Source organism: Heterodontus francisci, unplaced genomic scaffold (assembly GCF_036365525.1).
Source record: "Heterodontus francisci isolate sHetFra1 unplaced genomic scaffold, sHetFra1.hap1 HAP1_SCAFFOLD_632, whole genome shotgun sequence".
NCBI classification, from domain to species: domain Eukaryota; kingdom Metazoa; phylum Chordata; class Chondrichthyes; order Heterodontiformes; family Heterodontidae; genus Heterodontus; species Heterodontus francisci.
In genome coordinates, this window is record NW_027141616.1 from 377,177 (window position 1) to 403,993 (window position 26,817).

Consider the following 26,817-nt stretch of genomic DNA (forward strand, 5'->3'; position numbering starts at 1 on the left):
TCATCGTTTTATTCACAGCAACTCGCCGGAACAGGAACAGAGCAGATTAAGCAGATCCGGCTTCCTCTTTTCAGAGAAGGACACTGGGCTCTGATTGAAGACTAAACTGAGTGTTTTCCTTCAGGGAAATGCTGTGAACAGGGATTTATTCCCACCTGGAACAGTTTGTAAACGATTGTAGAATGAACCACAATTTAAACAACATTTTTAAACCGCGCTTGTGATTGGTGACGGAAAGAATTGAATAAAAGAAAAAAAAGAGAAGGGATTTTAAATCTTTGACTAAGGATGACATTTATTTTAATCCGCTCTTTTCCGGAAATGAAATTGGCGGGCTTTTTGAAATTGACAAATTCTCTGCTTCTGGTCGTGTGGCGGGTAAATCCCGCCCTCTTCCGTTTGTCAGTGTCCTGATTGGTGAAGAATATAGGCAAATAAGGTGAATTAAGTACCGACCAATGAGATGAGTTCTCAGTCTATAAGTACAGTAAATGCTGTGGAAATTAACCATTCTTCGTGAAAGTATTTGTGAGACAGTGGAAATGTCTGGAAGAGGAAAGACCGGTGGGAAAGCTCGGGCCAAGGCCAAGTCTCGCTCCTCCCGGGCTGGACTGCAGTTCCCGGTGGGCCGTGTTCACAGACTCCTGAGAAAGGGTAACTATGCCGAGCGTGTGGGTGCCGGAGCCCCGGTCTATCTGGCTGCTGTGCTCGAGTATCTGACCGCTGAAATCCTCGAGCTGGCCGGTAACGCAGCCCGGGACAACAAGAAGAGCCGCATCATCCCCAGACACCTGCAGCTGGCCGTCCGCAACGACGAGGAGCTCAACAAGCTGCTGGGAGGGGTGACCATCGCTCAGGGCGGGGTGCTGCCGAATATCCAGGCCGTGCTGCTGCCTAAGAAAACCAGCGCTCAGAGCTCCCAGAAAAAGTAAAGCGGCCAAAATGTCATCTAATAAACCAAAGGCTCTTTTCAGAGCCACCCACAGTCTCTGTGAAGGGCTGGTTACTGTTAGGAGGGAATCAGAGATGGAGTTATTGTAACAAGAGTATTGACCTGTTTCACATCTGTCCAGGTGTGTTTTCAGTTCTCTCTCTGGATTGCGCTGTTTCTCTGCTCACACATTTCCCCTTCTAGTTAAGTGAAGAACTGAACTGCAGGGTGTCAGAATCAACAATTTAATAAATCCCGCCACCTGGAATTTCATAAATCCCGAGAGTATCCCAGTGCATTAATGAGAACTGGTTCGGAACTGATGAATTAATTTAATAATGGAAGTGTCTGCGTTAATTCTGGTCTGTTTTTCATTTCGACAGTTTGAATTCTGTTTTTTTTCTCTTTCCGGCTTCTCAATGAGAATCTGCTCCCAGAACAGAGTAAATGCAGGAAGGAAGAGGCCATTCTCGGGCTGTGTGTTTCTCTCCTAACCTGATCTGTTTGGACCGCACTGTTCCCAGAGGACGGAATCAGTGAGAGTTGTGCACACACAGGAGCGGAGTCCATTGCAGCGCTTTAATATGTACCTTCTCCCCGGCCCTCCCGATTCTCCGGACACAAAGCTGTCTACTCCCCCGGGTGCGGGAGAGAGTCGGGGTTTCTGTCCCCGCAGTGTCAGGGTCTGCAACCATCTGGCGGTTCGAGTCAGAGTGACCGAGCTGCCTTACATGTCCTGTGTACCGATCTCCAAGGGATTCAACTATTAGCGAACTCATTGGGTAATGTTTGTAAATAACCCTCATGTGAACGGAGCTGGCTCCATTAATTCCTTCCAAATAAAACTGGGATCTATTTCTTTTCCCCAAATGCCAGCGAACGAATCCCAGGAGACGGGGTGAAATTGTACTGAACAGCAATGAGTCTCCGGTAACGCTGCTTTCTAAATTCCAGATCAGCTCTCAGTCCTACAGGCCTTTACCAGAAACCATGTGGCCGCCCCTCCAATCTAATGGGTTTGATGATGAACAGAGATGGCAGCTCTTTCCTTTGCTGATTTGGTGGCTCTGAAAAGAGCCCTTGTTACACTTGTTACTGAAGCCGGGTTTTAGGCGCGTTCCCCGCGGATGCGGCGGGCCAGCTGGATGTCTTTGGGCATGATGGTGACTCGCTTGGCGTGGATGGCGCACAGGTTGGTGTCCTCAAAGAGCCCCACCAGGTAAGCCTCGCTGGCCTCCTGCAGGGCCATGACGGCCGAGCTCTGGAAGCGCAGGTCTGTCTTGAAGTCCTGAGCGATCTCTCTGACCAGGCGCTGGAAGGGCAGTTTGCGGATGAGGAGCTCAGTGGATTTCTGGTAGCGGCGGATCTCCCTCAGAGCCACAGTGCCGGGTCTGTAGCGATGAGGCTTCTTTACTCCACCCGTGGCTGGAGCGCTCTTCCGGGCCGCTTTGGTAGCCAGCTGTTTGCGAGGAGCTTTCCCTCCGGTCGATTTACGCGCTGTCTGCTTTGTCCGGGCCATTTTCTCAACGGATTCTGCACAATCTGAGACACACAGCCTGTTAATACTGAATCTGCTGCACATCCGCCTTTTTAAACTTTGTGAGGAACCGCCCTGAGCAGTAATTGGCTGGAACCCGACACCCAGTCAGTTTAAACCAAACTCCGATAATAAACAGAAACACAGGAAGCTATTACCTCCGATTGGCCGATTATTACTGATACATCAATTTTAAAAAACCGCCAATATCAGTGCCGGAAACAACGGTTTTGACAAAGGAAAAATTTGCTTTAATTCATCTTATGAACATGATCAGAACATTTCAATGATATTTGTCAGCAAAGATCTTTTACAGCAAAGATTTTGAACTCTTTCTCTTGTATTATTCTACACTTTGTCACAAGTTCCAGATACACTTTTCCAATCCGGTATCTATTCGGGTTTATTCTCCGTCCTTTTTGAAACAGTCTGGAAGCGGCTGCAGAAAGTCTCTTTCACAGCATTCTGCAAGCGGATACATTTCAGATCAATCTTTGTCAAGATACCGCATCACTGATTCTAGATTGAACCTATTTGTGGGAGACAAAAGCGGAGAGAAGAATTTTACTGTCACGTGTTGAAATGTGAGACTGAGGGTTCCTACAACAGCGGGGTTTCCAGATAATGTACTTATTAATTATTGAGGCCGAGCTTGAACAAGGGAAACAAGTGACTGAGAACTGATGTATCAGCTTTTATGAACGAAAAACAGGAAAGGGGCCGAATATGAATGCGCGTCCGAAATCAAAGCGCACTTGGGTCAGTGGTCAGTAATTAATTTACGCGGCATTATTAAGTAGAGACACAAAGATCTCACAGTGAAACTGAATGACCCAGAATCCATGGGGTTAAAACAGAGATCACAAAGGCAAATAGAAAGTACCAGACTCTGCATATAAAAAAAACAAATCGATACCAGAGATGATGTAGCTTTCTCAGAGAGATTGTGGGTGGCTCTTAAAAGAGCCGTTGTGTTTGGGATGTTTTTTAGTCCATTGTGCAGTTTTACTTGGAGCTGGTGTACTTGGTCACCGCCTTTGTCCCTTCCGACACGGCGTGCTTGGCCAGCTCCCCGGGCAGCAGCAGGCGCACGGCGGTCTGGATCTCCCGGGAGCTGATGGTGCTGCGCTTGTTGTAATGGGCCAGGCGGGAAGCCTCACCCGCGATGCGCTCGAAAATATCGTTCACAAACGAGTTCATGATGCTCATGGCCTTGGAGGAGATGCCGGTGTCGGGGTGAACCTGCTTCATCACTTTGTAGATGTAGATGGAGTAACTCTCCTTCCTCGACTTTCTCCGCTTCTTGCCGCCCTTTGCTGACGGTTTACTCACAGTTTTCTTGGCGCCCTTCTTAGCAGCTGCTTTCTTCTTCTCCTCAACCATCTTCAGATTCAATTTCAGACACAGAAATAAACCAAACCCCTTCCGAGTGCGGATTAAATAGACAATCCCACAGCTCTATGCTAATGAGGGATGGGGGAAAGTAAAGATTGTGATTGGGGAATTGGCAGAGATGTCACAATGGTTTTATATTGTAATTCTCTAATTGGTGTCTTTCGCCATCCAATCAGATTAAAGATTTGCAACCAATCACAAACACCCTTCCTGCAATCAGGAAGTATATTTCATAAAGACTCTCTACAAACCCAGTTTATTTTTAAAGATCCGCTCCCTGTGTAAACCTCCCTGGAAATGTCCTGGCTGTTTTTGGGAGGACTCTTATGTGTCCTTGTGTCTCTGCTATTGTAGGTGAGTGTGCAATTAATTCAATTCTTTCACTCTCTTTTGTGTTTGAGTGTGTTCTGTCATTCGGTAGCTCTCAGTGTCTGATGCTGTATGGATTCATTCTGTATCTCTCAGACTCTAGTACTGTGTTTGAGTTTGACATCCATTCTGTATCTGTCAGACTCTAGAACTGTGTTTGAGTTTGACATCCATTCTGTATCTGTCAGACTCTAGTACTGTGTTTGAGTTTGACAACCATTCTGTATCTCTCAGACTCTGGTACTGTGTTTGAGTTTGACATCCATTCTGTATCTGTCAGACTCTGGTACTGTGCTTGAGTGTGAGGAGATGAGGTGGAGTGTTGTGGCGAGGATGATGGAACAGAGCATTGGTGTGATGAGACAGCCTTGCTTGAGCCCAGCTTATATTAGCATTGGTTCAGTGGTAGGGCTGTTGGGAAGGATTACAGCTTGCATGTCGTCATGCAGTCATCGGAGGATGGTGACGAATTTCTCCAGGCAGCCAAATTTGAGGAGGACGTTCCATAATCCCTCTCGGTTGGTCGAGTTGAAGGCCTTTGTCAGGACAGAGATGGCCATGTGTAAAGGTTGTTGCTGCTCCCTACATTTTCTTGAAGTTGTCTTGCTGTGAAGATCATGTCCACTGTGCCTCTTGATGGACAGAATCCACATTGTGATTCCAGTAGGAGGTCTTCAGCCACGGGGAGGAGGCAGTTGAGGAGGACTCTTAGGATGACCTTCCCTGTGGTGGACAGCAGGGATACCCCTCTGTAGTTACCACAGTCTGTCTTGTCACCTTTTTTTGAAGATGATCACAATTACGGCATCTCAGATCCCCTGGCATGCTCCCTTCCTTCCAGATGAGGGAAATGAGACCATGTATTTGTGTCAAGAGTGATTCTCTGCTGTATTTTAGAACTTCGGTGGGAATTCCATACATGCCAGCGGCCTTATGGATTTTTAGCTGTCAGTTTGCCTTTTCAGTCTCTGTCAGTCTGGAATTGTGCTGACAGCACGTTGGTAGCATGCTGTGGAATGTAGTCAAGGACGGGGGCCCGTCATTTTACTTTTATTTTTAGTTATTTCTTTTTTCTTTTTTACATTTTTTACAATTTTTTTTCTTTTGTTCATTTAATTTCATTGTAGTTTGTTCAGTTTGCTTACCCACTGTTTTTTTTGACTGCATTTGTTGACAACGCTATCGGTAGGTGGCGCTGTTTTGGCACATGCGCAAATACAGCATGTGCCACTAAAACGTCACGACTTGCGACTGTAGCAGCTGCCAGGACTAAAGATGGCGCTGGTCAAAGAATCACACAGAGGCAACCTAACAAACACGTGGCAGCATACAATGGCCGGAGTGAAAGAGTGGCGGGGGGCCGGGGAGTGCAGCGCGGGGGGCTGGGGAGAGCAGCGCGGGGGGGGGGAGCGCCGGCGGCCGGGGTGGGGGGGGGTGTGGGGGTTGGGGAGGGGGAGAGCTAGGGGAAAGAGGGAGGGGGGAAAGAGAGGGGGGGGGAAGAGGGTGGGGGAGAGCGGGGGGGTGTGGGCGGCCGTGGGGGAGAGTGTGGGGGGAGCAGCGGAGTGGAAGAGGAGTGCCTTTTTCTGCGTATGCACCATAAACACAACAGCAAAAGACTTACCAGCCAGTCCCTGCACCTGGTGACACCAAGGTCTTTGGCCGCTCGCTCCCCGCGGCTCTCTACGGCCTCTCGCTTCCGGACCTCTCCATTCAGCCATTCCCTCCAGCTGCGGATGCCCAATCCAGTTGCTTTCTCCCCTACCCAGTTGCTTTCTCCCCTACTTCTCAACGGTACTTCAGGCATTGCAACTGTCTAGTCCCTGCCTTTTGCATGCTCCCTCTCCCCACCCCTCCCCGCTCTCCCCCCCCCACCTCCCCCTCTTCACCCACCCCTCTATCCCCCTCTTCACCCACCCCTCCCTCTACCCCCCTACCTCCACCCCTCCACCACTGTTGAATATCTGAAGTGCAATTGCAAAGTCGGGGAAATAGCATCCAAAACAAAACCTCAACAATTCTGGTTTTAATTATTGAGAAGTTTTATTAAGTTCATTAAGCATCCGAGGAACTGCTGTGCATGGATACATGAGTGTTGTGTCCAGCATTCCCGTGAGACAGACAGACAGACAGACTCTGCTATGCACAGCTAAAGAGATTGTTCCTGGAGAGCCTTGTGGTGAATGAACACTTGGCTCTCTATTCCACTACTGTATTGTTCATGTGAAGAAGGCAAAGTCACAAGAGTCTGAGCTCAGTCTATTCTTGGTGAATGTTCCCCAAGCGCATCCCAATGTGCACTCCCAATTCATCCATAAACGCAATGTTCTTTTCCACATCGGGACAAGCTCCGCAGCATGATCCAGTTGCCTTCGTTGCTTGAATGCTGACCTTAAGTCTCAAGGATTGTTTTCTCGACGGCATGTTTTACATGAAAAGAAATAAAGCAAATCAGAGTCAGAGCTTGCCTCCCTCCATCCACTGAAATTACTGTTGTGCACACCTTTTTAAGTTCTGCAGTGAAGCCACCAATTGATAATGTCGCCAATGAAGCACTTATTACCCACCTCAGATGCAGGAATCAGCACATCCTTGCGTCCTCTCCTGCACTGCCTCCTTTGCTTGAATGCCGTCCTTAAGTCTCAAGGATTGTTTTCTCAAGGGCGCGTTTTACATGAAAAGAAATAAGGAAAGAACAGGAGTGTCAGAGCTTCCCTCCCTCCAATGAAATTACTGTTGCGCATGCTTTATGCTCTGCAGTATAGGCATGTACTGATAACACCGCCAATGAATCACTTAGTACCCACCTCAGCTGTAGGAGTCAGGATGATGTAACTGCCCCTATCTCGTGATTGTTCAATGCTGCTCTCAGGGAAAACATGAACGATGTGAGGGTGCTGGAAAAAGAAGCACATTTCTTTTGGACTATGAACATAAGCAGGTCATTTAGCCCAGCTGTTCCCTGCTAGTAGTTATGTTACTCCTGCGCCTTCCCATACGCTCCCATTTAATCCTGCCTACTACTATCAGCATCACCTTCCATTTCTTTCACTCTTACCTACCTTTGCCTTAAAGCAACACTGAGGATGGAGAATGGTGTGGCTGCACTCCCACCTCACCAGTTGTGTACTCAGCAAGAGCATTCACATTTGTGCTCCCACTGGACACGGCATGAGATGGCTGTGTGTCCATGTGCACTGCTCGGATGGGTGCAGGAACAAGTGGCTGTGTGTCCATGTGAACTGCTCGGATGGGTGCAGGAACAGGTGGCTGTGTGTCCATGTGCACTGCTCGGATGGGTGCAGGAACAGATGACTGTGTAACTGAACAGCAAGGAGAGGGTACCGCAGGTGGGGGAAGTGGAGCTTTGAACAGGCAGGCATATGTTCAGGAAGGCTATTAAGGGACCACATGAGATGAGATAAGAAATACAGAATGCACTCCATTGAAACGTTACAAAAACGAAAGTGACCGTTTAGATGGAAGGTTGTTCGCTGGACTGCAGCACATGTACTGCCTGCACACAGCAACTTACAACAGGGACTGGAGCACATGCAGTGCCCCAGACAATGGAAATGTTTTCAGAACAACTTACCTTGGAACAATCTCCTCCGTCTAATAAAAATGAAGCAAATCTCCATAACGAATAAATAATTGAGAGAAAATGCCCGACGAAACCTCTCCTCCTTCCACTTTCAAAAACTCGCGCCGAAGCTTTGACGCATGCGTCAATATCGGAAGATTGACGCATGCGTGAATAACCGGTGGCGTTGCATGAAGCGCATGCGCAGAGGCCAACCTGGCGCGTTGCCCGAGGACGACGACGTAACGCGATGACGTCACCAGCGCATGCGCAAACTGGTCCTGGCAAGCTGGAACGCAGCGCATGTGCAGAGAGCAGGAGACCATCTGCGCATGTGCACACCGCGGCGCAACCTGATGACGTTGGCGCTGGCCAGCGTTGTCAGGAATCACTTTGTTTTTTCTTCATGTTTGTACTTGCTGCTGTTCAATCGTCAGTCCGTTAACACCCTATCTGTACTAATGCTTTGTCTTTCAACACACCATTAACATATTGTTTGCCTTTGCTCCATGACCTCTTGGTCAGCTATGTGGCCTTGTCCATTCTACTCCTTCTCCTTTGTTATCTCTTGCCCCACCCCCGGCTTACTTGCTTATAACCTTTGACATTTCTAATATTTGCTAGTTCCGAAGAAGGGTCACTGACCTCAAACGTTAACTCTGCTTCTCTTTCCACAGATGCTGCCAGACCTGCTGGGAAACTATTTAACCTATGTTGCCTCCAGTCCAGATGCAAGCTTATTCCAACCTCTGTCATCGAGCTGCAGTATGCTGATGACGCTGGCATATGCACACCCTCAGAGGCCAAGCTTCAAACCCTTATCGATGCATTCACAGAGGCATATGAAATAATTGGCCTTAAGCTAAACCTCCAGAAGACAAAGGTCCTCTACCAACCTGCTCCCTGACACTGTCCCCCGACTATCAAGATCCACGGCGAACCACTGGACAATGTGGATCACTGTTCATACCTTGGGAACCTCCTGTCACCAAGGACAGATATCGACGATGACACTCAGCATCGCCTCCAGTGTGTCAGCGCAGATTTCAGTTGTCTGAGGAAAAGAATGTTTGATGAGAAAAACCTCAAATCCGACACCAAGCTCTTGGTTGACATGGCTGCAGTGTTACCTGCCCTCCTGTATGTGTCAGAAACATGGATACTGTACAGCAGACATCTCAAAGCCCTGGAGAGATATCACCAGTGGTGCCTCCGCAAGATCCTGCAAATTCAGTTGCAAGACAGGCGCACCAATATCAGTGTCCTCTCTCAGGCCAACATCCCCAGTATCCAGACACTGGTCATGGTGAGTCAGTTATGTTGGGCGGGCCACATTATCCACATGCCCGACACCAGAGTCCCAAAACAAGCTTTCTACTCTGAGCTCCGTCAGGTCAAGAGGCTACTAGGAGGGCAGAGCAAACGTTACAAGAATTTCCTTTCAACACTCCCTGAAAAAACATGACATCTGCACTGATTCATGGGCATCTCTTGCCTGAGACCACCCAAAATGGAGAAGAAGCATCCGCGAAGGTGCCAACCAGTTCAAAATTCATCGACATGCCCAGTAAGCAACCAAATGCAAACATTGGAAGGAGTACTTGGAAATTGGAGAATCCCCTTCACCCACCTCATCAGACACCATCTGCCCCACCTGTGGCCGAGTGTCTGGATCCAGAATTGGACTATTCAGTTACCTAAGGACACACAACCCTGGAGTGGAAGAAAGTCCCTCCTTCCCGAGGGACTGCCTAAGAAGACGTTTAGTGTGACATACATTCTGCATCTGTCAGTCTCTGGTATTGAGTATGAGTGTGGGATTCATTCAGTATCTGTCGGTATCTGGTACTGTGTTTGAGTGCAGTTTTCAGGCTGTATCTATTAGTATCTTGTGTGTGAGTTTTGTATTCATCTGTATCTTTTAGCCTCTAACACATTATCTGAGTTTCGTAGTTATTCTGAACTGACCCTTGGTAATGTATGTGTGTTTGAGATTGACGGTTTACCTGTTAATCTGTTGTACTGTACATGAGTGTGAGACTCATTCTGTATAACTCTATCTCTGTTCCTGTTATGTGTGTGTGATTCATTCTGTATTCTCCATCACTGGTATCACATATATGTGTGGTATCAATTCCATTTCTGTTATTTCTGGTACTGTATGTGAGTGTTTATTTCATTCTGCAACTATCAGTCTCTGGCACTGTCTGCACGTTCTGGATCCATTTTGTAACTATCAGTCTCACGCAGAGTGTGAATGTGGAATTAATTTTGTATCTCTCCATCTCCAGTGTCATGTGTAAATTTGGAATTCTTTCTGAATTGGTCATTGGCACTGGATCTGCCATTCTCTAGTACAGTGTGTGAATTTGGGATTCATTCTGTACCTGTCACTCACTGGTACTTTGCGAAAGTGTGCGATACATTCTGTATCTGCCAGCCTCTGGTAGTGTGTGTGATTGATTTAGATTTTAGATTTAGAGATACAGCACTGAAACAGGCCCTTCGGCCCACCGAGTCTGTGCCGACCATTAATCACCCATTTATACTAATCCTACACTAATCCCATATTCCTACCACATCCTCACCTGTCCCTATATTCCCCTACCACCTACCTATATTAGTGGCAATTTATAATGGTCAATTCACCTATCAACCTGCAAGTCTTTTGGCTGTGGGAGGAAACCAGAGCACCCGGAGGAAACCCACGCAGACACAGGGAGAACTTGCAAACTCCACACAGGCACGACCCAGAATTGAACCCGGGTCGCTGGAGCTGTGAGGCTGCGGTGCTAACCACTGCGCCACTATGGGATGAATTAATTAGCAGTCAGTGGTGCTCAATGTGAATGTGGAAATCATTCTGTAACTCAGTCTGATATTGTTCTGTGAGGGTGGGAATCACATGTATCTCAATTCCTGATGCTGTGTGTGAGCATGGGATTCATTCTGTCCCTGTCGGTGGCACTGTATATATCTGTGGGATTAATTCTGTACCTTTCAGTCTCTGGTATTTTGTACGAAAGTGGGATTAATTCTAGATTCGCCACACACTGGTCGAGTGTGTGTGTGTAAGAAGATAATAAGAGACAAAATAGGAGCAGGAGAAGGCCATTTGGCCCATCGAGCCTGCTCCGCCATTCAATAAGATCACAGCTGTTCTGATTGTGGCCTTAATTCCACTTTCCTGCTCAACCTTTTCACATAAGACAATCCAACATCCCAGGAATCAGTCCAGTGAACTTTCTCTTAACTAATTCCAATGCAAGTGTACCCCTCCTTAAGTAAGGAGACCAAAACTGTGTGGAGTACTTTAGTTGGGATGTCACTAATGCCCTGTACAGTTATAGCAAAACTTCCCTACTTTTATACTCCATTCCCCACGCTAAAAATGCCAACATTCCATTTGCCTTCCTAATTACTTGCCTTCGCTGCATGCTAACGTTTTTGTAATTCATGTACCTGGACACCCAGATCCATTGGTACAGCAGCATTCTGCAGTCTGTCTCTATGTAAGTAATATTCTGCTTTTCTATTCTTCCTGCCAAAGTAGACAATCTCACATTTTCCCGTATTATACCCCATCTGCCAAACTTTTGCCCACTGACTTAACCTATCTATATCTCTTTGCAGACACTTTGTGGCCTCCTCACAACTTGCTTTCCTACCTATCTTTGTACCATCCATAAATTTGGCAACAGTACACTCAGTCCCTTCATGCAATTATTAATATAGATCATAAATAGTTGAGGCACCAGCACCGGTCCCTGTGGCATACCATTAGTTACAGTTTGCCAATCTGAAAATGCCCCATTTATCCCCATTCTCTGTTTCCTGTGAGTTAGCCAATCCTATATCCATGTGTGTGTAGTCTTCAGATTGTGTCTGTCAGTGTCTGGTACACTGAGTTTTGGACTCTTTCTCAATCTCTCAGTGCAACTATTTGTGTGTTAGGTTGCTTTAGATGACTCAGGCTGAGGTACTGTGAGTGAGTGGAGTAATCAACCTATACCTTTCAGCATCTGGCACCTAGCATGTGTTTCAGACGATGGAGGTCGAGGTCAAGGAGGACCTCCATGAGGTGAAGAGCCAGCAGGCCTCGCTCTTTGCCACAGAGGCCTCCAAGACCACCTTCCAGTCCAGAGTCCGCTCCATCGAGCAGGATGAGATGTGCTCACATTACTTCTTCCAAAAGCTTCACAGAGAGAACTCTGTGATCAGAAGCCTGAAGGAAGAGGATGGCTCGGTAACGTCTTCGCAGTCCGACATACTAAGGATCAGCAAATCCTTTTATGCTTGGCTGTCTGACGTGAAGCCCACAGACAGTGGAGCTTCCTGTGATCTATAACAGCGGTCTTAGATGATAGCATAAGGGAGCGACTGGACAAGCCGCTAACTCTGGACAAGCTGACAAATGCCGTCAAGTCCTTTGAGACGAGTAAAACTCCCAGAGGCGATGGCTTACCGGTTGAGTTGTATCCAGCCCTGTGGGAATGGATCGGCCCAGACCTGCTGGAAGTATACGAGAATATGCTCCTGGCCGGCAGCATGTCAGAATCCATGAGGAAAGGCATCATCACCCTCATCTACAAGCGGAAGGGGGAGAGGGCAGAAATTGGCAGCCCATCTCACTGCTTAATGTTGACTACAAGATTCTGTCCAAAGTCAAAGCCAGTCGAGTCAAGTCTGCTCTGGAGTTGGTGATTCACCCTGATCAGACCTGTACTGTACCCGGCACGAAGATCTCTGATAGTCTCGCGCTACTCAGGGATACGATCGCCTATGTACGGGACAGGAGGGTGGACACCTGCCTCATCAGCCTGGACCAGGAGAAGGCTTGTGACAGGATATCGCACACCTTCATGATGGATGTGCTTTCCAAAATGGGCTTTGGGGAGAGAATCTGCAATTGGATCAAACTACTCAGCACAAACATCAGTAGCGCTGTCTCAATCAATGGGTGGAAATCAGAAAGTTTTCCGATCCAATCTGGAGTCAGACAGGGCTGTCCTCTCTCCCCTGTCCTGTTTGTTTGCTGTTTGAACCCTTTGCCGAGTATATTAGAAAGGATGTGAACATAAGAGGGGTGACAATCCCAGGCAGAGGAGACACTCAGGTTAAAACTTCCCTGTACATGGATGACGTCGTCATCTTCTGCTTGGACTCGCTGTGTGTGCGCAGACTGATGAGCATCTGCGACCAGTTCGAACTGGCCTCGGGAGCCAGAGTTAACCATGGCAAGAGCGAGGCCATGTTCTTTGGGAACTGGGCTGACCAATTCTTTGTCCCCTTCACCATTAGGTCACAGTACCTGAAGATGCTGGGAATATGGTTCGGAAGGGCCGGGGCGTGCACCAAAACCTGGAAGGAGTGAGTAGCCAGTGTACAACATAAGCTGAGCATGTGGGAGCAGCAACCTCTCTCCATTATGGGTAAGAACCTGGTCATCAGATGCGAGGCGCTCACGTTGTTGCTGTACATGGTGCAGGTCTGGCACATACCCCATTCCTGCACTGTGGCGGTCACCCAAGCCATTTTCCGCTTCATCTGGGGACGCAAAATGGACCGGGTCCGGAGGGACACGATGTTCAAACCTCTGGATAAGGGCGGGAAAAATGTACCCAACGTCGCCCTCATCCTGATGACTACCTTCGTGTGTGGCTGCATCGAGCTGTGTGTAGATCCCCAGTACGCAAACACCAAGTGTTGAGAAGGATGGGCCAGGTCACATTGCCGCGGAAGGCTCCGTCCAGTTAGACCGTGCCAAACCACCTATCCTTCGTGGGAAAGTTTCTGCAGAAAAACACCTTTGACCACCAACCCATCAGGCAGTGGTCTGTACGGAATGTCCTCAAGGCCCTACGGGAAAAGGAGATGGTGGATCCTGTTGGATGGTTCCCCAAGCAGACTGCCAAAGTCATTTAACAGAATGCCTCATCACCAGAACTTTCAAACAAGCACCAAGATGTAGCTCGGCTGGTGGTGAGAAGAGCCCTCCTCGTCAGATCCTTCATGCACGCCCGAAGTCTCACACCCTCCACACAATGCCCTTGAGGTGGCTGTGGTGGGGAAGAGACGATTGCCCACCTCCTTCTGGAATGTGTCTTTGCAAAGCAGGTGTGGAAAGAGATGCAGTGGTTTTTGTCGAGGTTCATCCCAAGCAGCTCTGTAACACAGGAGTCTGTGCTCTATTGGCTGTTCCCAGGGATGCACACAGAGATAAACATCAACTGCTGCTGGAGGACTATCAATTCGGTCTGCCCGACGAAACTTGCTGGTCTTCCAGCACAAAGAGTTGTCCATGATCAAATGTTGCAGACTGGCACATTCCAAGGTCCAGGACTGCGTGTTGAGGGACGCACTAAAGCTTGGGGCAGCCACAGCAAAGGCTCAATGGAGAAAGACCACTGTGTAAGGTCCCCCCACCAAGCTGAACTGAGCAGCTGGTTCCAAGGAAAACCCCTCGAACTGTATCTGGAAAATATTTGTTTGCTGTAAAACGTACATGGTACGTAAAATGAAATGGAAGTGTTGTGAGGCAACTCACTCCTGTATTGAGGGAAACTGATCTCCTTCGCAATCTTTGTATTGTCTGACTCGATGATGTTTGGAACTGTTTTGTAATGTTTTTTTTTACAGATTTTTATGAATTAAGTATATTTTGGAAATAAAAAAAAGTCTGGAAAAGGAAAGACCGGCGGGAAAGCTCGGGCCAAGGCCAAGCCTCAATCCTCCGTGGCTGGACTGCAGTTCCCGGTGGGCCGTGTTCACAGGCTCCTGAGAAAAGGCAACTATGCTGAGCGTGTGGGTGCCGGAGACCCGGTCTATCGGGCTGCTGTGCTTGAGTATCTGACTGCTGAAATCCTCGAGATGGCTGGTAATGCAGCCCGGGACAACAAGAAGACCCGCATCATCCCCAGACACCTACAGCTGGCCGTCCGCAACGACGAGGAGCTCAACAAGCTGGGAGGAGTGACCATCGCTCAGGGCGGGGTGCTGCCTAATATCCAGGCCGTGCTGCTGCCCAAAAAAACCAGCGCTCAGAGCTCCCAGAAAAAGTAAAGCGGCCAAAATGTCATCTAATAAACCAAAGGCTCTTTTCAGAGCCACCCACAGTCTCTGTGAAAGGGCTGATTACTGTCTAATTCCAACACGCTGGTAACAGGAATGGAAACTATTTAAAATGTTTAAGCAATTATTTCAGTGACTTCTCACTGTCTCCCTGAAGCCTGTGTGAAGGGGAATTACCAATTGTCCATAATTTATTACTTCCACACGGAGTTGAAGTTATTTGTCCCGTTATAGATTGCTAAATAGAGTTGTTTACCGCCAGTTCCAACAGTTGACAACAATTGACAAATTAAAGCTGCTTGTGAAATAGCGCCAGGAATTTGTGATGGTAAAAGTGGAATATGGAAACAGGTTTTTAAATCGTTACTGGACTTTTATTAATTATTTCCAAAATATACATTATTCATAAAAATCTGTAAAAGGTACATAACGAAACAGTTCTAAACAGCACCAAGTCGAAAATTACAAACAGTGCAAAGGAGGTCAGTTTCCTTCATTGCAGGAGTGAGCTGCCTCACAATCCTTCCATTTCATTTTCCATGCCATATACATTTTACAGCAAACGAAAATTTTCCCGATACAGTTCGAGGGGTTTTCCATGGATCCAGCCCCTCCATTCAGCTTGTTGGGGGGACCTTACACAATGGTCTTTCCCCATTGAGCCTTTGCTGTGGCTGCCCCAAGCTTTAGTGCGTCCCTCAGCACGTAGTCCTGGACCTTGGAATGTGCCAGTCTGCAACATTCGGTCGTGGACAACTCTTTGCGCTGGAAGACCAGCAAGTTTCGTGCAGACCAAAGGGCGTCTTTCACCAAATTGATAGTCTTCCAGCAGCAGTTGATGTTTATCTCGGTGCGCGGCCCTGGGAACAGCCCGCAGAGCACAGACTCTGGTGTGACAGAGCTGCTTGGGATGAATCTAAACAAAATCCACTGCATCTCTTTCCACACCTGCTTTGCAAAGACACATTCCAGAAGGAGGTGGGCAACCATGTCCTGCCCGAACACACACCTTCCCTTTTGTTCTCTTCCCCACCTCCACCGACCATCCCCCCACCCCACCACCGCCCCTCCCCCCCCCGCTCCCGCCACCCCTCCGCCATCCCCACTTCACTTTCCTAAAACCTATTACCTTGAGTGTGGGACAAATTCCATCAATCTTTTGTACTGTGTGAGATTAATTTTGTCACACTTTCTGGTACATTATATGAAAGCAAATGTAATTCTAAATCTATCTCTGTTGTACTGTATCTGAGTGTGAGATTATTTCAGTGTCAGTCTATGGAACTAAATGTGATTGTGTGATTCATTCTGTATGTCAATCATGAGTATTGTATGTGAATGTGTGGCAGCTTCTGTATCTATCTGGTACTGTGGGTGAATGTGGATATCATTCTGTATCTGTCAGTGTCTGGAACTAAATGTGAGTGTGAGATTCATTCTGTATGCACCAGTCTTACAGGCAGAATGTGATTGTTTGATTCATTTTCTATGTGTCAGTCGAAGGTATTATGTATGTGCGGGGTTTTGATTATGTGTCTGTCACTTTATGTGAGCTTGGGTCTCATTGTACATTTGTCAGTCTCTGGTTCTTTCTGTGAGAGTGAGATTAACTCTCTATCTGCTGGTCTCTGAAATTAATTGATTTTGTGACTCACTCTGTGTCCGTCAGTCTATGATACTGTGAATAAGTGGGGGATATATATGGTGTCTGTCTGAACTTGGTATTGAGTGTGATCGTAGGATTCATTGTCTATTGGTCAATATCCAGACAGAATGTGAAATAAGATGCATTCTGTCCATGAAAATCTCTACTATTCTATGCAAGTGACCTCTGTAATATGCCTGTCAGTCTTTGGTACTGTATCTGATTGTGTTATTGACTCAATACCTTTCAGGTTTTGGTACTATGTATGGGTGTGGTTCAAGTTCTGCATGTCAATCTCCGATGGGAGTATGGATATCATTTATGTATCTGTCAGTCTCTTGCAATGAATGCAAGTGCGGGATTAATTCTCTTTTCAACAGTATCTGGTACTCACTGTGAGCATGTGACTCCTACAGTATCTGTCAGTGTTTGCTATTGTATGTAAATGTACAATTCCTCCTATGTCTTTCAGTGCCTAGTACAGTGTGTATGGGAGTAATTCTGTACCTGTTAGTATCTGGTACTGAATGAGATTGTGGGATTCATTCTGTTGTCTGTCAATCTCTGCTAGTGTATGTGAGTGATATCTGTTATGCATATATTATTTTCTGGTACTGGAAATGAATGTTGGATTTATTCTTTCGCTGTTAGTCTCTGGTACAACGTATAAGTGTGGGTCCCATTCAGTATTAGTCAATTTCTGGTACAGTCTGCATGTGCACATCCAGAGCTCATTCTGCATTTGGCAGTCTCTGGTACTTAATGTGTGTTGCAATTCACTTTTTATGTGTCTGTTTCTGGGACAGTCAGTTAAAGTGGAATTAATTTTGTATCTCTCAGCTACTGGTATTGTCGACAAGTCTGAGACATTCTGTATCTATGAGACTCTGGTGCAGGATTCCTCTGTACCGGTACTTAATATGTATCTCAGGGATAGTATTGAGAACTATTTGTTTAACGCCATAATGTATCACAATTTGCCTCATTTTAACTGTGTTTTATTGAGTTGTGGTGTGAGAGTTTATGGAACATAGGAGCAGGACACCCAGCATGCTCTGCCATTCAATAGGATCAGGACTGATCATCCACTTCAATGCCTTTTTCCCACATTATCCTCATATCCCCTTATGTCATTTGTATTTAGAACTCTGTCAATCTCTGCTTTAAACATACTCAATGACTGAGCTTCCACAGTTCTCTGGGGTAGAGAATTCCTAATGTTTAACAACACTCTGAGTAAAGAAATTTCTCCTCATCTCTGTTTGTTTTGGACTAGTATTTAGTCTGTAACGCTGAACACATTTGTGAATGATGACATATATTACAAACTCACAAATGCTGTGCTCAGTATAATTAGAATCATTGAATTGATACTCTATCTTTCATTACAGCTCTGACAGAGATTATTGGATTGGTATGTAATGTGTAGTGCAGTCTGCACTAATTGGCATAATACTGTAACTTTCCTTTTGATACTGTATGAGATGTTTGTACTACACTGTAATCTGTCTCTCAGTCTGCACTCTGGTCTACATTCTTAGGATTCATTCCGTACCTTTCCATCAGCTGCTCTACCTTATATTTAATTTGTAGCTTCGGCTGCACTTTTGTGAGATTGATCCGGTGCCTTTCAATCTGATAGTGCATGTGATTTTGAACTGAGATCAATGGACCTATCTTTCTGCAGTACTGAGTTGGGGTGAATTGGAAACAACTTCTGCCTCGCCTGCATTGTTTGACTGTCTGCTGGATTGAAAATTTGTCTCTGGAACTTGAGATCAGTGCAAGTCTGACTATTTCTGCTCTCTGTGACTGTTGAACTCATGGCCTGTCTGTCTCTGTGCTCTGGGAGTGATAATGTACCTACTCTGTGTTAGAAGGAGTGGACTACACTTTTCCTTGTGCCGGGGAATCATCACATTCCTTCAGGTTCCTTCAAGTTTTTACCTACAGAAGGAGAGAAAAATATCTCTTGTAACTCAAGATCAATTGAGGTGTAAGCTAGAAAAGACATTGTTACGATGAGGTGAGAAAGGGGTCGAAGGTTCCCCCTCTCAGCCTCTTCCTTGCCTGTAACAGGGTTTAACTTTTTAAAACACCATGTTTTAGCTCCACTGCTCTCGGATTGCAATGGCAAAGAAATCAATCAGACAGGTTTTCTCAGATTTAAAAAGGAACAGTGTAAATTTATTAACGTTAAAAATCTAATTCAGTTAAAATGATTAAAGATATGCAGCGCAACCACGCTAGCATGCATATGTGATAAACAGACACACAAATAGAAATGGAAAAGGAGAACAGATTTGAAGCAATAGCTGTAGTTCTGTTACTAGATTTGGGTTTGATTTAAAGTCTTTGATTACACAGTTATGTCTTGCAGTACTTGTTGGGGCCAGGTGCACACTTTCAAACTTGTTTTGCTGGTCTTTTCTCTTGATGCTTGAGTTACTCCCATGGGTCCCTGGAACTCTGCGTGTGTGTGTGTGTGTGTGAGAGAGAGAGAGAGGGAGAGATCTGCCTTCTCCATTGTCTTCAAATTGCAGTCTCTGTCTTTCTGTGTGGCACAATTCAAACCCCAAGTTGCCCAGGGGGTTAGTCATGTGACTAGCTCCATATTTGGTACAGTCTTTCCTGACAGATTTTGTGGATTCCTTCAAGCTTAACAGACACTCTCGTGGTGGTGGGAGGGTGGGGGTGGAGGGAGAGGGGAGTGTGGTTGCGCGTGGGAGGGGGGGGGGGTGGTTGCGTGGGGAGGGGGAGTGGAATGCAGTATCTTACACATTCAATGTCTCTTGATCATCTCTATTGACAACCCCATCTGGCTAATTGAATCAGGGAGCACTCCTACTGTCTTCTTCAGTCTTTTAGAATGCAAATGTGCAGCCATATTTTCAGCCATTGTTGTGGTCTTTTTAAACAAGGTATTTCAAGTCCATAACAGTTCAAAAAATAATGTTCCATATGACGAAATTAATATGTCTCATTTTTGGCAGGTGTGGTTTTTGGCATAACATGAATTTAATATTTCAATTAATAATCATTATGACCAACCAGAAATACAAAGAGTGTCAGTGTCTGATTCCACTGCAGCACTCAGCTTCTGCTGATCAGGTTTGCTTTGGTAGTTTTACAAGTTAGTGACATCAAGGAACAACCCAACATCTGCACTGCTCCATGAATGGGAATACCTGCTGGAGCAGGGATGTATGCATAAGTCAGGTTTTATTTCCATCTGGCATTATAACATAAGAACATAATAGCTAGGAGCAGGATTAGGCCATTCCACCAATTGAATGCTCCACCATTCAATAAGATCATGGCAGATCTAATCATGGCCTCAACTTCACTATCCTGCCTGCCCCTATAACCCTTCACTCCCTTGTATATCAAAAGTCAGTCTAACTCAGCCTTGAATATATTCAATGACCAGCCTCCACCATCCGCTTGGGTAGAGATTTCCAAAGAATAGCAGCCCTTTGAGAGAAGATATTCCTCCTCAACTCCATCGAAAATGAGACCCCTTATTTTGAAACTGTTCCCCCGAGTTCTTGATTCCCTCATGAGGGGAAACATCATCTCAGTAGATACCCTGTCAAGCCCCCTCAGAATCTTATATATTTCAATAAGATCGACTCTCATTCTTCTAAACTCCAATGAGTGCACCACAACCAGGTCAACCTTTCCACATAACACAACACCTTCATCCCAGAAATCAACCTAGTGGCACTTGCCTGAACTACCTCCAATGCAAATATATCTCTCCATAAATAAGGAGACTAAAACTGCATGCAACACTCAAGGTGTGGTCGAACCAACAACTTGCACATTTATACTCCATCCCCATTGGAACAAAGGCCAACATTCCATTTGCCTTCCTAATTACTTGCTGTACTTTCATGCTAACATTTTGTGATTCATATACAAGGACACCCAGATCCCTCTGTACCACAGCATTCTGCAGTCTCTCTCTATTTAAATAATATTCTGCTTTTCTTTACGTCATACCAAAGTGGATAACCTCACATTTTCCCACATTATACTTCATTGCCAAACTTTTGTCCGCAGACTTAACCTGTCTTTATCCCTTTGCAAACTCTTTGTGTCCTCCTCACAACTTGCTTTCCCACCCATCTTTGTATCACCAGCAAATTTGGTTACAATACACTCGGTCCCTTCATCTAAGCCAGTAATTATAGATTGTAAGTAGTTGAGGCCCCAACACCGATCCCTGTGGCACACCATTAGTTAGTTTGCCAAACTGAAAAATGACCCATTGAACCCAATTCCCTGTTTCTTCTTAGTTAGCCAATCCTCTATCCATGCTAATATATTACACCTGAACACCATGAACTCTTATCTTGTGTTGTAACCTTTTACATGGCACTTTATCGAACACCTTTCAAATACACTACATCTACTGATATAAAAACAGGAAATGCTGGAAATACTCATCAGGTCTGGCAGCATCTGTGGAGAGAGAAGCAGTGTTAACGTTTCGGGTCAGTGACGCTTCTTCGGAACTGGCAAATATTAGAAATGTCAAAGGTTACAAGCAAGTAAAGCGGGGGTGGGGCAACAGATAACAAAGGAGAAGGTGTAGATTGGACAAGGCCACAGAATAGCTGATCAGAAGGTCATGGATCAAAGGCTAACAATATGTTAATGGTGTGTTGAAAGAGCATTAGTACAGATAGGGTATTAATGGACTGAAAATTGAATAGCAGCAAGTACAGACATGAAAATAAAAACAGTGGGTAAGCCAACTGAACAGACTAAGATGAAATAAAATAAACATACAAAAAAATGTAAAAAAGAAAAAGAAAAAATAACTAAAAATGAAAGTAAAATGGGGGGCCCATCATGCTCTGAAATTATTGAACTCAATGTTCAGTCCGGCAGGCTGTAGTGTGCCTAATTGGAAAATGAGATGCTGTTCCTCGAGCTTGCGTTGATGTTCACTGGAACACTGCAGCAAGCCCATGATAGAGATGTGAGCATGAGAGCAGGGGGGAGTGTTGAATTGGCAAGCAACCGGAAGCTCAGGGTCCTGCTTGTGGACTGAGCAGAGGTGTTCCGCAAAGCGGTCAACCAGTCTGTGTTTGGTCTCCCCAATGTAGAGGAGACCACATTGTGAGCAGCGAATACAGTATACTACATTGAAAGAAGTACAAATAAATTGCTGCTTAACCTGAAAGGAGTGTTTGGGGCCTGGGATAGTGAGGAGAGAGGAGGTAAATGGGCAGGTATTACACCTCCTGCGATTGCAGGGGAAGGTGCCATGGGAAGGGGACGAGGTGGTGGGGGTAATGGAGGAGTGGACCAGGGTGTGGCGGAGGGAAAGATCCCTTCAGAATGCTGACAGGGGAAGGGAGGGGAAGATGTGTTTGGTAGTGGCATCACGCTGGAGGTGGCGAAAATGACGGAGGATGATCCTTTGGATATGGAGGCTGATGGGGTGGAAGTGAGGACAAGGGGAACCCTGTCACGGTTCTGGGAGGGAGGGGAAGGGGTGAGGGTAGAGGTGCGGGAAATGGGCCTGACACGGTTGAGGGCCCTGTCAACCACAGTGGGGCGGGGGGGGGGGGGGAATCCTCTGTTGAGGAAAAAGGAAGACATATCAGAAGTGCTGTCATGGAAGGTAGCACCATCAGAGCAGATCACTACATCTACTGGTTCCCCTTCATATACCCTGCTTGTTACATCCTCAAAGAACTCATAATTTTGTCAAATATGATTTCTTTTTCATAAATCCATGTTGACTCTGCATGATTGTACTTTAATTTTCTGAATGTTCTGCTACCACTTACTTAATCGTGGATTTCAGCATTTTCCAATGACAGACATTAGGCTAGCAGGCCTATCATTACCTGCTTTTTGAATAGGGGTTTCACATTTGCGGTTTTAATATCCACTGGGACTGTTCCAGAATCTCGGGAATTTAAGATTACAGCCAATGCATCCACTGTAGACACTTCTTTTAAACTCTAGGATGCAGGCCATCAGGTCCAGGGGATCTGTCAGCCTTTAGTCCCATTAGTTTTCCTCATACATTTTTTCTGGCGATAGTGATTGTTTCAAGTTCCTTCCCTCCTTTTCCCCCTTGATTTTCTACTATTCTTGGGAATCTTTTAGTGTTTTCTACCAGGAAGACTGAGTCAAAATACTTGTTCAAAGTCTCTGCCATTTCCTTGTTTCTCATTGGACCAACCATTCAACCGACACCGAGAGCCGCTGTTTAAAATATTTCCTCGATACTTCTCACCGAGTGACAGCAATAGTTCTGAAGAAGGGTCACTGACCCGAAACGTTAACTCTGCTTCTCTTTCCACAGATGCTGCCAGACCTGCTGAGTGGTTCCAGCATTTCTTGTTTTTATTTCAGATTTCCAGCATCTGCAGTATTTTGCTTTTATGACAGCAATAGTTGTTGTTCGCATAACTGCCCACATCCCTACTGCCCGGCTCTATTTCCTCTATTCACTGTTCAAGAACAACAAACAGTGTGAAACTGCAGCCAAACCAGGAACATGCATTCCAGGAACAAAAACAAGAAATGCTGGAATCACTCAGCAGGTCTGGCAGCATCTGTGGAAAGAGAAGCAGAGTTAACGTTTCGGCGAAGTCAGTGACCCTTCTTCGGACTGCATTACAGGTTTGAGGACAGAAAGCAACAATGATTTTCAATAGCAGAATCTTCCCGTTCCGTTTCCCTTACCGTGTCCACAAACAGCCGGAGAAAGGCCTCTTCCTTCCTGCACTTACTCTGTTCCGTGAGCAGATTCTCATTGAGAAGTGGCGCTCAGATCACCGGAGGAAAAAAAAACTGAATTCAAACTGTCTCAATGAAAAACAGACCAGAATTGACCCAGATACTGTCATTATTAAATTAATTCATCAGCACCGAAACACTTATCATGAATGCATCAGGAGGGTCTCCGAATTTATGAAATTGAAGGTGGCGGCATTTATTAAATTGTTGATTGAAACCCTGTAGTTCAGTTCTTCATTTAACTGGGGGTGGGTGGGTACAGGGGGATGTGTGAGCAGAGAAACAGAGCGCAATCCAGAGAGGGAACGGAAAACACACCAGGACAGATGTGAAATAGGTCAATCCACTGTGACAATAACTCCATCACTGACTCCATCCTGACAGTAACCAGCCCTTTCACAGAGACTGTGGGTGGCTCCGAAAAGAACCTTTGGGTTATTGGATGACATTTTGGCCAATTTACTGTTTCTGAGAGCTCTGAGTGCTGGTTTTCTTGGGCAGCAGCACGGCCTGGATATTAGGCAGCACCCTGCCCTGAGCGATGGTCACTACTCCCAGCAGCTTGTTGAGCTCCTCGTCGTTGCGGACGGCCAGCTGCAGGTGTCTGGGGATGATGCGGCTCTTCTTGTTGTCCCGGGCCGCATTACCAGCCAGCTCGAGGATTTCAGCTGTCAGATACTCGAGCACAGCAGCCAGATAGACCGGGGCTCCGGCACCCACACGCTCAGCATAGTTACCCTTTCTCAGGAGCCTGTGAACACGGCCCACCGGGAACTGCAGCCTGGGAGGAGCGAGACTTGGCCTTGAACCGAGCTTTCCCGCTGCTTTTACCTCTTCCAGACTTTTTTTTAATTTCCAGAATATACTTTATTCATCAAAATCTGTAAAAAAAATACATTACCAAACAGTTTCAAACAGCATCAAGTCAAAAAATACAAACAGTGTAAAGGAGGTCAGTTTGCTTCAATACAGGAGTGAGTTGCCTCACAACCCTTCCATTTCATTTGTCATGCCAGATACATTTTTAAATTTTACAGCACACGAAATTTTCCCGATAAAGTTCAAGGGGTTTTTCATGGATCCAGCCCCTCCATTCAGCTTGATGGGGGGACCTTACACAGTGGTCTTTCCCCATTGAGCCTTTGCTGCGGCTGCCCCAAGCTTTAGTGCGTCCCTCAGCACGTAGTCCTGGACCTTGGAATGTGCCAGTCTGCAACATTCGGTCATGGACAACTCTTTGCTCTGGAAGAACAGCAAGTTTCAGGCGGACCAAAGGGCGTCTTTCACCAAACTGATAGTCCTCCAGCAGCAGTTGATGTTTATCTCGGTGTGCGTCCCTGGGAACAGCCCGTAGAGCACAGACTCCTGTGTTACAGAGCTGATTGGGATGAACCAAAAACCACTGCACCTCTTTCCACACCTGCTTTGCAAAGACACATTCCAGAAGGAGGTGGGCAACCGTCTCTTCCCCACCACAGCCACCTCGAGGGCATTGTGCGGAGGGTTGAGACTTTGGGTGTGCAGGAAGGATCTGATGGGGTGGGTTCTTCTCACCACCAGCCAAGCTACATCTTGGTGCTTGTTTGAAAGGTCTGGTGATGAGGCATTCTGCCAAATGACTTTGGCAGTCTGCTCAGGAAACCATCCGACTGGATCCACCATCTACTTTTCCTGCAGGGCCTTGAGGACATTCCGTACAGACCACTGCCTGATGGATTGGTGGTCAAAGGTGTTTTTCCGCAGAAACTTTCCCACGAAGGATAGGTGGTACAGCACGGTCCAACTGGATGGAGCATTCCGCGGCAATGTGACCAGGCCCATCCTTCACAACACTGGGACAGATAGAACCTCAGCATGTAGTGACACTTGGAGTTTGCGTACTGGAGGTCTACGCACAGCTTGATGCAGCCGCACATGAAGCTGGTCATCAGGATGAGGGCGACGTTGGGTACATTTTTCCCACCCTTATCCGGAGGTTTGAACATCGTGTCCCTCCGACCCAGTCTATTTTGGGTCCCCAGATGAAGCGGAAAATGGCTCGGGTGACCGCCACAGCGCAGGAGTGGGGTATGGGCCAGACCTGCACCACGTACAGCAACAATGTGAGCGCCTCACATCTGATAACCAGGTTCTTACCCACAATGGAGAGAGATCGCTGCTCCCACATGCTCAGTTAATGATATATCTTGGCTACTCGCTCCTTCCAGGTTTTGGTGCACGTCCCAGCCCTTCCGAATCATATCCCCAACACCTTCAGGTAGTCTGACCTTCTGGTGAAGGGGACAAAGGATCGGTCAGCCCAGTTCCCAAAGAACATGGCCTTGCTCTTGCCGTTGTTAACTTTGGCTCCCGAGGCCAGTTTGAACTGGTCGCAGATGCTCATCAGTCTGCGCACAGACAGCGGGTCCGAGCAGAAGACGGCGACGTCATCCATGTGTGAGAAAAGCTCGAGTAGACTATGCCAGAATTCCCCAGAATTTAGAAGAATGACAAGTAATCCTGCTGACAAATAAAAATCTTAAGCGGTTTGACAAAATCGATACAGGGAATCTGTTTCCTCTGGCTGGCAAACCGAGAAAAAAGGCTCATAGTCTCAGTGTGAAGGGCTCAGTCATTCAGGACTGAGAAGAGATTTCTTTTCACTCTAATGGTTGTTAATCTTTGGAATTCTCTTCCCCAGAGAGCTGTGGATGCTCAATCATTGCGTATATTCAAGAGAGAGATCAATAGGTTTTTGGACACTTAGGTGATCAAGGGATCTGTGCTAGTGTAGTGAGATGGAGTTGAGGTAGGAAGTCAGCCGTGATCTTATTGAATGGCAGAGCTATTTCGAAGGGCCGAGTGGCCGAATCCTATTTCTTATGCAAAGTTCCATTCTGTAAGAAATGGGACCTTTAATAACTGGTTCTTCTCATAATAATGTAGAATGCTTAGAGAAATATATCATAGCGGCACAGTGGTGCAGTGGTTAGCACCGCAGCCTCACAGCTGCAGCGACCCGGGTTCGATTCTGGGTACTGCCTGTGTGGAGTTTGCAAGTTCTCCCTGCGACCATGTGGGTTTTCGCTGGGTGCTCCAGTTTCCTCCCACAGCCAAAGACTTGCAGGTTGATAGGTAAATTGACCATGATAAATTGCCCCTTGTATAGGTGTGGGGAGATGTGGTAGGAATATGGGATTAATGTAGGATTAGTATAAATGGGTGATCGATGGTCAGCACAGACTCAGTGGTCCGAAGGGCCTGTTTCAGTGCTGTATGTTGAAATAAATAAAATAAAAATAGCAGGCATAGCATGAGGCCACCCACAGAAAAGCTGTTTCTCTCTCTCTCTCCAAAGGGAGAGAGGAGCAGTTCTTCGTAGCCAGGGTCAGCACTGGTATAAATAAAGATAGGGGCTGAGGAGTATGCTGTTCCTGAGGTGGTCATATAGAAGCCACTGGGCACCATAGACATTCCTGAACTGATACAGGGAGTCTTCCAGCACTTTGTGTACCCTGTTATCAGTACAAGTGTCTAGTGAA

The 26,817-nt window shown here is 46.4% G+C and overlaps 2 protein-coding genes and 1 long non-coding RNA gene across 10 annotated transcripts in view; 1 reads left to right on the top strand and 2 right to left on the bottom strand.

The window, feature by feature from the left end:
* Positions 1-32: 32 nt before the first annotated feature.
* On the bottom strand, positions 33-2,517 carry LOC137364158 (histone H3-like). The gene has a single exon (XM_068027552.1). It carries the CDS (start codon positions 2,511-2,513, stop codon positions 2,040-2,042), a length of 474 nt encoding a protein of 157 aa, XP_067883653.1. The 5' UTR covers positions 2,514-2,517; the 3' UTR covers positions 33-2,039.
* Positions 2,518-4,108: 1,591 nt separating this feature from the next.
* On the top strand, positions 4,109-14,817 carry LOC137364163 (uncharacterized). The gene is made up of 3 exons (XR_010972984.1): positions 4,109-4,217; positions 8,490-13,244; positions 14,452-14,817. It is a non-coding gene; the product is annotated as an uncharacterized lncRNA (long non-coding RNA).
* The window catches only part of LOC137364157 (histone H3-like), an 82,314-nt gene continuing 61,750 nt past the window's right edge, over positions 6,254-26,817 (bottom strand). For 5 of the 8 annotated variants that reach the window (XR_010972978.1, XR_010972976.1, XR_010972979.1 and 2 more), the window contains one exon: positions 23,111-24,177. The gene's annotated coding sequence lies outside the window, so the exon portion shown is untranslated. Of the gene's footprint in view, positions 7,127-18,040; positions 18,476-23,110; positions 24,178-26,817 lie in introns of those variants that run through there. The other 3 variants (XM_068027547.1, XM_068027549.1, XM_068027545.1) reach the window with 3 other exon arrangements.